Source organism: Choristoneura fumiferana, chromosome Z (assembly GCF_025370935.1).
Source record: "Choristoneura fumiferana chromosome Z, NRCan_CFum_1, whole genome shotgun sequence".
In the NCBI taxonomy this organism is placed as follows: Eukaryota; Metazoa; Arthropoda; class Insecta; order Lepidoptera; family Tortricidae; genus Choristoneura; species Choristoneura fumiferana.
The window spans coordinates 12,994,842-13,006,712 of NC_133472.1; the positions used below are offsets into that span (position 1 = coordinate 12,994,842).

Sequence of the window (11,871 nt, forward strand, 5' to 3'; positions counted from 1 at the left end):
GGCGAAACTATAAGGGTTCCGTTTTTGCCATTTTGGCTCCGGAACCCTAAAAAACCGGCCAAGAGCGTGTCGAACACGCCCAGGATAGGGTTTCGTAGCCATTACGAAAAAAATAAGTACCTACTTAATATTTTTCTAAGGATTTCGTATTGTGTACGGAATCTTCCAAGTTTAGGTATGTTAAATGATATTGTAACGAATAACTCACGTCTTAAATCGAGTTTAGCACAACATGTTTCAAGCTATATTGTAGCCCTTCTTCTCAGGAGCACGATAGGTACTCGGCTGCTGCCGCAACACGCGCACTACGCGCTACCGCTCTACTCGCGCGACGATATATATCATTTAATATGAGTAAGTCTCACGATAGTTTCATGTTCAAAATTTAGGTTAGGTATGTTTTATACCTTAGGCTGCTATTTACTCTTAAACTACGTAAGTACTTACTAATAATTCTCAAGCAATCTTAGCCGTTATAATTTTCCTTGTAAATTTGATATACTTACTACCATCCTGAAATTATTCAAATTTTTCCACCCAACAGTTTAAAAGGGGGGAATGCTCGATTTTAATGAAAATTTGCACTTCAAAGTTAAATATTTCGCAAACGGATCTCTGAATCGAAATATCGTCTGGGAAACTCCCCAATGGTTTCAAAAGACCTATCCAACGATAACTCACACTGTGGCTAAGAAAAAAAAACACCACACGTCTATGGGAGGTACCCTAAAATTTTTTTTATTTATTTATTTTACCACTGTCCGCGTACCTAACTGATATGTATGTATATTCATGCCAAATTAGAGCTTTCTCGTACTAAAGGTCTCTGAACTTAGCCGCTGACAGACAGACAGACAGACATGGCGAAACTATAAGGGTTCCTAGTTGACTACGAAACCCTAAAAAAATCCAAACTTTTTAGATAATAATGAAACGTGTCACTTAACGCAAGGTAACGTTTGGTTTGACAGAACAATTTCAAAACACTGAAACGGAACGTATAGAAATGACGTCTGGAAATGGTTAATCATAATCATGTTTCCCTCTCACTTCTTTATTTCTAAAGCTATACGTGCGTTCATTGAATATAAATTGCCGGCAATTGCAAGAGTTAATCAGTGTCAGCTCAGCACTTATCAGCGTCTTTCATATTCGATTACACGTAGCGAACTACCACGAAACATGGCATCAGAGAAAATATTGCTACCAGCACTATTTAAGCATGTGGACGAAAATGTTCCTTCTTATAAGAGTCTTCTTAAAGAGGCAGTAGCTATTCCTTCTGTATCATGTGATGTGAAGTACCGAGATGATTGCGTCCGGATGGTGCACTGGATGCAGGAGAAACTGAAAGAAGTTGGGACCACTACTGAGCTCAGAGACGTTGGTTTTCAGACTATTGATGGTAAACAAGTCAAGCTGCCACCTGTTTTAGTAGGAGTTTTGGGAAATGTAAGTATGACTGGTACTTTATCCTTTTATTAATAGATTTTGAGTCTTAAAGTAGATTTAAGTAACTGGTGATTGCCTAATTTTATAAGTGCCTCAATCTAGTGAAATAATGCTAATAGTGATATTCATGCCATCTAATTTAAACTAAATATTTTCTAACAAATTGTTAATAAATGTTAAGAAATACTAGTGAGCTGACCCCACCCCACCTAGACAAGGAACCTGTTAAGAGGAAAAAGAATAAGTTAATAATAACTTATTGATTCTCTTGAAAATGGCTTGCTAGAAACTTGAATAAACACCAAAAATGGTATCTTCGATCTCAACATCTTTCCTGACAAAGTTAATTCTCTGGCTCATATATTTTTATTCTATTTTTTTTCGAGGCTATATGTAGCTGTGTGATTCTCATATTTTTAATGTTGGAGTCTTGAAGAAGTCACTCTGACTTAATTGTTTGTGTGTATTTTATGATGTCTTAGGGTGATGGCTTTTGCTTACATATTTTATACATGATGATGTAACTTTATAGCCACCGAAAATTATGAAATCATCTTTCTCCTTTTATTAAAAAAACAGAATAATACATGATCTACTCAAGACACAAGCACATATTAATTTGTCTTCTTTTTTAGGACCCAAAGAAAAATACTATTTGTATTTATGGGCATTTAGATGTGCAGCCTGCATTGAAATCTGATGGTTGGCTGACAGAGCCTTTTGAGTTGGTAGAACGTGATAATAAGCTGTTTGGCCGGGGATCTACGGATGACAAGGGCCCAGTCCTTGGCTGGCTTCATGCCATTAATGCCTACAAGGCTATAGGAGAAGAGGTATGCCATATTATCTCAAAATTTGTACAAAATCTTTGGCCTAAATATGTGTCCATCTCCAAAATGTTACCTTCTGGGTTTCATAATTAAAATTAGCTGTACCTTGTGCATAATTTCTTATAATATTGCTGGTATCTTGACATTTTAATTGCAAATAATGAACAATTTAAATAACAACTACCACACAGAAACAGGATTTTTCATTTTTTTTCTTCATTAACACACCTTAACAATAGCATATAAGTGTCTTATTGTTCAAGAACTGTTGTAAAAGCATTCTTAATAGCTTCTGTTCTTTCAACATAATATGTAACTAAAGAACAAAAGCTAATTAAGAATTTAAATTTATGGAGGTATAGTAGCATAGGTTTTTTTTTAGCTGACACAAAAATAAAATATATATATCATAAGATAATTTAGCCTTGGTAAGCAAGTATGCCTTTTGTTACCAAGGCTAAATTATTTTTTATAGTCCAACATACATCTACCAGTCTTATAAAATTTCAGCTTTCACTCAACATTGCATTGCTTTGCTGAGTAGCAAAAAAACTGGCCCTCAAATGTATGCAAAAGTAGGTTATTTTGTATGGAGAGTGGGCCAAATTTTGTGTCGCTGAGTATATTTTTATCTACTTAAGTTTGATTTTATTTCAAACACTAAATCAATCTTATTAATGTAATCTGATTGAAAGACCTGATTAACACTTATTATTAATTTTACTTGATTTTTTGGTTGTTGCTGTGTGAAAATTTGTTTATTACAAATATTTGTTATAGCTGCCTGTGAACTTGAAATTTGTATTTGAATGTATGGAAGAGTCTGGATCAGAGGGTTTGGATGAGCTCCTCATGGAGAAGCTCAAACCAGAGGGGTTCTTTGATACCGTTGACTATGTTTGTATATCTGACAACTACTGGCTGGGGACTACTAAGCCGTGCATCACCTATGGTCTTCGTGGCATCAGCTACTATTTCTTGGAAATAGAATGCGCTAAAATGGATCTTCACAGTGGTGTTTATGGTGGCACCGTTCATGAAGGTAGTTTGCAAGTCTAATACTGTTTATCTTTTATGATGATATATGTGGCTGTGAAATGACAACGTACAGAAGGGACCAGCTACTTTTGGGGCTGACTCTACATAGTGAAGACTTCTATTATTCTCATCATAAATTGTAGTGTATATTTACAATGATGAATAAAATGAGATCATAATAATAGGATACCTATCCTGTTATTATGTTTTTGTCAATAAATGTGATACCACTGTCAACAGACACGCTTGATATGTAGTAAGTGATAAATGCACAAACATAATGCTATCTAAATAGGTATTTATAATACCTTATGAACATTTTATCTGCAACCAATTGCTATCAAAGGATGTTGGTTTGATAAAGAAACTGTGTATACATATGAACTTGATATAGTAATTATATGACTTTCTGCGGCTGAGTAATAAAAAATCATATATTTATTCTGTATAGTTGCTGCTGTAAAGGTGTTTTACATGCCTTTTTAGGGTTCCGTAGTCAACTAGGAACCCTTATAGTTTCGCCATGTCTGTCCGTCTATCTGTCTGTCTGTCCGCGGCTAAGCTCAGAGACCGTTAGTACTAGAAAGCTGTAATTTGGCATGAATATACACATCTGTCACGCCGACAGTGGTAAAATAAAAATAAGGAAAAAAAAATTTTTTAGTGTACCTAAAGTGGGGGTGATTTTTTTTTCTCAACTAACCTTTGCCAAGGGTTTGGATTGCCAAGACGATTTTTCGATTAAATGATCCGTTTGCGAAATATTCAACTGTAAAGTGCAAATTTTCATTAAAATCGAGCGTCCCTCCTTCTAAAATCTAGATAGATAGATAAAAACGTTTATTTTGTCTGTAGTAGAGCTGGCGATTATAGGTTAGAGTGAGAACCATGTCTTCCCGTCTCAACATATATAGGGGGCATGAAATATGTTTAAATATGATAATGTTGTACTTTTCAGTGTAAAAATATTTATCAAGTCAATGTTTTAAAAATATATAGATACCACACACGTATACTCGTAAATTACGCTTTATTGCTGAAGTACACTCATTCAAATAGTTCATTATTTTTGCACTGAACTGTGCCTACTGTACCTATTTAGTTCCAGTATTCTAACAATGGTGCCTTTTCTTAATTTCAGCAATGACTGATCTGATTTACCTGATGAACGAGTTAGTCGACAAAGATGGCAAAATTCTGATTACGGACATATACAAATCAGTTGCGCCGCTAACGGAAACAGAGAAAAAGCTGTACACTACCATTGATTTCGATCCTGAGGCGTACAGGTACTTTTTTATTCTTAATTGCTTGCCTAATTCTGAAGTGCTCCATTGTTTAAAATTAACAAAGTACCCTTACACTTTCTGTATAATCCAAACTTCGTAGGGCCTCTGCTAACTCGCGAGGGTGCACGGCACGGCCGCAATTAAAGACCCGCCTTACGCAGCGCTGCTCTATTAAATGACAATACCTGGGCGATCGAGCTCCGCTCGAGCTAAAACTCGGTGCCAAGCGTTACCCCAGAGATATGACCTAGCTAGATCGATTTTTCAACCCCAAAAACCCCTACATACCAAATTTCATAGAAATCGTTGGAGCCATTTCCGAGATTCTGATTATAATATATACAAGAATTGCTTGTTTAAAGGTATTAGATTAGATAGATAGATGAAAAAAGCACGCCGCGCGGACGCCCGCGCCGTACGCCCGCGCGTGTTTGTGAAAACCCTTAACCCCTCAGATGCGTAGACGCGGATCTGTACCAAATTTAAGGCTATCTTTTGTATTTTTATTAAATCAGCGGAATACGGTATTTGACAACTCCTTAATTTGCCATATCTTAATATCATTTTGAAAATATAGATATACAGATAGTTTTTAGCGAAGAGAAAATACAAATCGGTTGAAAATTGGATTTATAGTGATTTTTTGAAAAATCTGTATACCTGTATCTTTCTCAAAAAAAAATTTCTATGCAGCAAGTATGGCGGTACTGGCGTGTGACGTCACATGCCAGTATGTCTTTCTCTGTCTAATCTTGAATTTCAAACCATTGTAACTTTGTTATTTGTAAGGGTAGCTTAAAAATTGTTTCTCTATTCAATAACAGGCATTGTAAATTTTTAATTTATAAAACATATACAAAATAGTCAAATACCGTATTTGTGCTTACTAAAACAGATGGGACTAGAATTAAGTACTTTTTTGAGTTCCCGCATACGAGGATTTAAGTGTAAGTTATTCAGTCTATTGTCAGAACTTAAGAAAACACTAACAACATTATACCTTTCAGGTCGTCAATTGGTGCTGATAAACTCGCTCATAGTGGAGTCAAGGAGCAGTTGCTCATGCACCGGTGGAGGTACCCAAGCCTTTCGTTGCACGGCATTGAAGGTAGTTATTAAATAATAGTAACACTGTTCCTGTACCCGCCGATCAGCCGGCACTTCAGTAAGGAAGATATCTTAACGGAACACATTAGAGTTTGGCTAATGAAAGCTGTACCCAGCTATTATTTGAGTTGCAACGTTATTCAAATGTCATGGACAAACAGACCAAAGAGTATTAGAAAACAGACGCTTGAGCTTGTACTATTATCTATTCTGTGACTTGAGTGTAGTTTATTAATACGGGCTGAAAAAGTACGCGTTTCTTTTCCCTTAGTGCGTACCAAAATGAACAAAACAAAGAAAAAAGTCTAAATCGTTTTATCCTTCTTTGGTCGGTAATACCAGGCGCGGGTCACCAAAAAACCCAAATCCAATGTGCCTGCCATCACAAAAACAGCGTTAAGCAATATGTAATCGTCTGTACTACGCAATACATTTAATTTAATTTAATTTAATTGTTAAATGTGTAATCTGATGATGATGACAATTCTAACCTTCACTAGTGTATTCCGGGAGGAGCCTATAGAGCGGGCCGCTAAGAAGCCAATCCTGACACATTGCACAACTATGAAGTTCCTGATGATTGTTAATGTCAACCATTAAAAAAAAATCTATACTTACTACTCTGTCGCACGCAACAAGTAAGCATTGCATTTTTGTCTATGATTCATGAAGCTTCATAGTTTTGCAATGTGTCTGGATTTACTTCATAATGGCCGTTGACTATAGTACCTACATGTGCTGCGAGCGAGTGAACACGAGAAATGCGATAGGCAGAGAAGCATAAAGTAGGCACGATTCTTATGCCTAATGCCTAATAAATAAACGTCACTTTTGTACGGCAGAGAAGCTTCTGTACTTGTACTATTACTTATTCTGTGGTAATACCTGGTAACCATATGAAAGTTTTTTGAATTTGCCGCGTTCTTGCAGGTTCAGCTTTCATTATTAGCCAGACTATAATGTAATCTTATTTTGTATTCATGTTACTCATTTTTAAAGCACCAGTGCTTCTTTGACTCTAAACATTCTAGTTCTGTACCTAACCAGTTTATAGAACCGAAATATTGTTAAATCAACAATCTTTATTCTTTTTTTTATTTTTTACTTCATCTTTATAGGAGCCGCATTTCAGCCAGGTGCTAAGACTGTAATCCCAGGGAAGGTCATTGGAAAGTTTTCCATCAGAATAGTGCCGAATCAAGAGCCCGAAGAAGTGGAAAAACTAGTCTTTGACTTCATTAACAAAAAGGTTTGTGAGATTTTACTTCATATAATTTTTATAAACAATATTTTAACAAAAAAAACGATGTACAGACCTTTAATGAACCCTGCCTGAAATGTATAGGTATGAATGGATATAGAATTTAGAATTTGAAAGAGTGATGGTAAGGGGAAAGTTCTGAGATCATAGAAAAAAAACATAGTCGGCTTAATCGATCTGTGGGGTACCTATAGCAAGGGTTTGCAGGGTTAAAGAGAATGTTGTATATTGTATTTCGATCCAATTTATGAAAAGTGTAAACAAAGACGCCATTTATCCGTCCACAGACATTCAATGATGTGAAACCTAGAACCTATTGCAAAATAATTAATCTGTTCAGTAAATCGATTAATTTATTAATTGAATAGATCAAAGTATTTTTGTCTATTTTATTATTTACAATACTTGATTTCATTCCAAAGACTGTTTAATCAATTATAAAAGCAGTAACTATTTTTTAATTTTAAGGAAAGAAAATAAAAATCGCTTATTCATCCGCGCATTAATCGATTTTATTTCTACGCTAGTCTATCCTACTACAGATTATACACATGTTTCAATCAAGAAATAACGTCAGATTTTGACGAAGATTTTTCAAATGAAAAATAATATTGAAATCAAGATCTAGTCTAAAGCTACTTACAGATTATACAATGTTTAATCAATAACGTCAGATTTTACGAAGATTTTTCAAATCCAAGATCTAGTTAAAAGACACGAATTATAAATAAATGTGTTATTGATTCGATCCAGTGAGTGTTTAGAATGGAGAATCTGAGAGTGATGTTCGGTAAAAGCCTATATTCTCTGTCTCTCTTTCTTTATTTTCATAGTCCTATGCTTTTGTGTTCTTAACGCGTGATTTTTTGTTAATTAATAGTGGGCCGAACGTGGTTCTCCGAACAAAATGAAAATCTCGGCTCAGAGCGGTCGCGCGTGGACCGAGGACCCCGACCACCCTCACTACCAAGCCGCTGCCCGTGCCACCAGACTCATCTATATGGTAAGCTGACATACAAACTACATGCGAACTTACACAGCTAAAAAAATATTTTATGAATTAAGTCATTCAACGAAAGTGATTTCGTAAGCTAGATTTCTTGTGGCTTGCTGTTTTTTCTATGACTATTTTGTTACGCATCTTGTTTAAAACTACTACTGTTGACTTAAATTATGAAGTTAAAAATATGTTTTTAATCTCGGTAGGTGATTTTAGTTCCGCTTATGCAATTTTTATCCTATAACACTTGTACAGTCAGCAGCAGAAGTGGATGAGCAGTTATGGTGCTCAAAATGATGAATACTCTCTTATTACTTATTACCTTGGCAGTAGAGTGCGTAGATCATCTACTTCTGCTGCTGACTGTACCTAAATAGATGGCAAGTGTCAAATCCTACTAGAAACTTGAAATTTAGAATATTGTTCCTAAATAGGTGTAGAAACTAAGTTAGGATTTTTTGAAATTCCTACAGGTTAGGGGAATAAATGGGATTTATATTTTTGCTTCAAAGTGGCCTTAACTGCATATTTATAAATATAGTCTTTGAATTTGGCTTGCAGATAGCTAATGGACATAGTAATACTAACAGGTAAAAACTGTTTCAAGATTTCCCAAAATTCCCACGGGATAAAATGAATAATTTTTCATAAACATGTAAAATATACCTAACTTTGATGAGCCTTATCATGAGAACGGATAGTCCCAAAAATATGAACCTGGCCTCTTTCTATGCGGGATGAAATGCCCTCCATCTTTTATGTTGAACAGATTTCGATATTGTAAGTCCTTTACAAGATATAGCCGTAAAACCGCAAAAATACCCCTTACGGGGTACATTTTCACCCCCCACCGCTTATGCACAACTCCGTGAAGGGGGAAAACTTAGCATAGTAGTATTGGGCAACAAATGAAGACATTAACACAATAAGATCTAATCTAATAAAATCAAATCAGTCGGATTTCACGTTGCACCCGCTTTGTATCCGCGCCAGCTAGCGTAGGCCCTTACTTTTGGAACTTTTCTTTGAGTCAGGGCCGTTTTATACCGTACCTCGGGTCTTGGGAATCAATAAACTTGAAGTGTTTTTGGAAATTAAAGGCAGTGAATGTTTTTTTTTCAGCTGTGAATGCAAAATCAAATATATGCGTATAAATATGATTAAGATACCAGCTTATGGAATTTCTTTTGAACAAAGTTTTCTATTATAAGTTCATGTCGGATTAAAATAGAAAAAAGTGAATATGTCGGCCTTTGGGTTCAGCTCGGGAGCCCTGTGCAGTGTGCACGGGCCACCAGAGATGTGCGAAGAATGTGTTTTTCATGAACCAATAGAAACGCCTCATTTACCTATCCTCGCACAGCACCGCTCTGGTGGAAACAGCTGAGCAGAGCGAGGCTAGGTAAATGAAGGGTTTCTATTGGTTCATGAAAAACACATTCTTCGCAACACATCCTTGCACATCTTTGGCTGAATGAAACGCAGCCTTATGGTAAAGACGGTAATGCTTGGAGTGACAAATGTTTGTGGTGTCAGACGGAGCCGGACATGTCGCGCGAGGGCGGCTCGATCCCGGTGACGATCACGCTGCAGGAGGCGAGCGGGCGCAACGTGCTGCTGCTGCCAATGGGCGCCGGCGACGACATGGCGCACTCGCAGAACGAAAAGCTCAACGTTCGCAATTACATCGAGGGCGTGAGTACAAGACACTAAGAGCCTATTTAGCCACTCAATGATAAATTTTATTTGACATATTAATGTGATGCCGTCTCCGTCTATTCGGACAAAACAAACAGACACGGCATCATAGATATCCGTCACATAAAATTAATCAATGTATGGTGAAACAGGGGATAAGGCTACGTCATGCCCTCCACGATATCCGCTGAGCGAACCCTTCCACGAATTAAGTTGCTATGTTTCACTCATATGAGCAAATGTGGCCCGGAAAAGTCAACTGAGCGCTTCGAAACAGCTGGTCTTAAAGATCTTGACGCCAAATGCCAGTTACAAAAAGCAAACTTAGACATATGTACACACGTACACTTTTTTTTTTTTTTTTTTTATTCGTCTAGAAGGCAAACGAGCAAGTGGGTCTCCTGATGGTAAGAGAATACCACCGCCCATCTGCAACACCAGGTGTATTGCACATGCGTTGCCAACCTAGAGGCCTAAGATGGAATACCTCAAGTGCCAGTAATTTCACCGGCTGTCTTACTCTCCACGCCGAAACACAACAGTGCAAGCACTGCTGCTTATAAGGCTACGTACGCACTGTGCGGCTAACCGCGCGGTTTTAGCGCGCCGTCTCTTTCTGAAACAGTGCTTTGAAGGACGGCTCGCTAAAACCGCGCTATTAACCGCATAATGTGTACTTGCACTAATGTTCTCCTTCAACCGCAAGCGGAGCTGACACCGTAATGACAAGGTTTAACTAATATCGATCGGCTGCGTGGAAGTTCCAGTAAGTTAAACTGAGTCCGTGCGGAATACGCTTCGCTCGTGTTGGATGGCATAATGGCCATTGTCGGTTCACCGCCACCGGTCGCAGTCACTGCCATTGGAATGCTACTGGTCGCCAGGCGATATGTCGCCAAACAAAAAAAAAACAGAAACTAATAATAAGAGGAATATAGATTTCAGTCGTTTTCCATTTTTGAATCTGTGCCTAATTTTTCCGTGCCATTATTAATAAACGCGCCTTATGTTTCAGTGCCGAAGTTAGGGAGAAGTAATTTTGTGCAAGCCGCATCTAACGGAAATTAATATTTTTTTAAGTTTATTTTTATTGTTACGACTGCGTTCGTATTGTAATTTTAAATGTTTTCATGTATTTGTTTACAGATCAAATTATTTGCCGCGTACCTGTATGAAGTCGGAAAACTTCCTAAGTAGACGTGCAAAGCAACTTTATGGATTTCCAAGTAAAATTAGCATTTTATCAACATTGACTTGCATAATTATAACTAAGTACATTTTACATTTAATACTCGTATTTTGTGATTGCCTACGAACGTAGGTGCCGAAAGAGAATAGAAGAGATAGTTTTCCGTAGCTAGTAAATATTTAAATAGTAATCATTAATCAAAAGGTGCCTTAGCATAATAACAATTTATGGGAGGATGCGTGGACGTGTGGAGAGCGATATCCTTGGGAAGCGATTTTTGATATCACATTGTTAAAAATCTGTGATTGAAACCATACTCCTCTAAAAGTATTGCTTGAGATAAATTTTACAGAATAAAAGAAAAGATATGGCTATAATTTTGTACTTAGCACTCAACTCTTATTTGAAATTATATTCCAATTTTTTTTACTACTTTCGAAGACTGTTTTCATAGATATGATTCCAAAAATCGCCCGCCTGGGCTACTAATTAAATAAAATTAATAGATGATAATTCTTGCTCAAACTAAGTGTCTCCAGCAATACATCGTTTTATAGGCATTTTAACATAATAATAATATAATAATTTTGGACGTTTGCATTGTGTAACTTTTTTTTTTCATTTTAATACACATTTATTATTTTATGATGTAGATTGTTATTTATTTCATTCCTATAGTTGTAGCCTATACGTATTGTACTTTGTTTAAGCTATGAAGAAGGTACTATTCGTTTCAAAATCAACGGTTTAAATTGGCCTAAATTTAACTATGCAGCTGCATTCTCGATAGCATATGGCTCTTGAAAAAAAAAAGCATTAAAAAGAAAACGACCGTTTCCGAAAAAGTACCAAATAAATGGTGAAAGTTATTTATTACATTAAAGGGTCTATATTAAAACACATAACATTACTCTTCCTAATTTGAAAACACATAATATAGATTACACTTAACAATAACTTATCATAATATCATAACTTAAATAAGCAAAGCGTTTAATTTCCTGATT

The 11,871-nt window shown here is 36.4% G+C and overlaps 1 protein-coding gene across 1 annotated transcript; it reads left to right on the forward strand.

Moving 5' to 3' along the window:
* Positions 1-1,004: 1,004 nt before the first annotated feature.
* Positions 1,005-11,516, forward strand: Cndp2 (Cytosolic non-specific dipeptidase 2). The gene is made up of 9 exons (XM_074087491.1): positions 1,005-1,452; positions 2,088-2,285; positions 3,063-3,324; positions 4,462-4,609; positions 5,617-5,717; positions 6,835-6,965; positions 7,858-7,980; positions 9,514-9,672; positions 10,822-11,516. Exons 1-9 carry the CDS (start codon positions 1,036-1,038, stop codon positions 10,870-10,872), a joined length of 1,590 nt encoding a protein of 529 aa, XP_073943592.1. The 5' UTR covers positions 1,005-1,035; the 3' UTR covers positions 10,873-11,516.
* Positions 11,517-11,871: the final 355 nt, after the last annotated feature.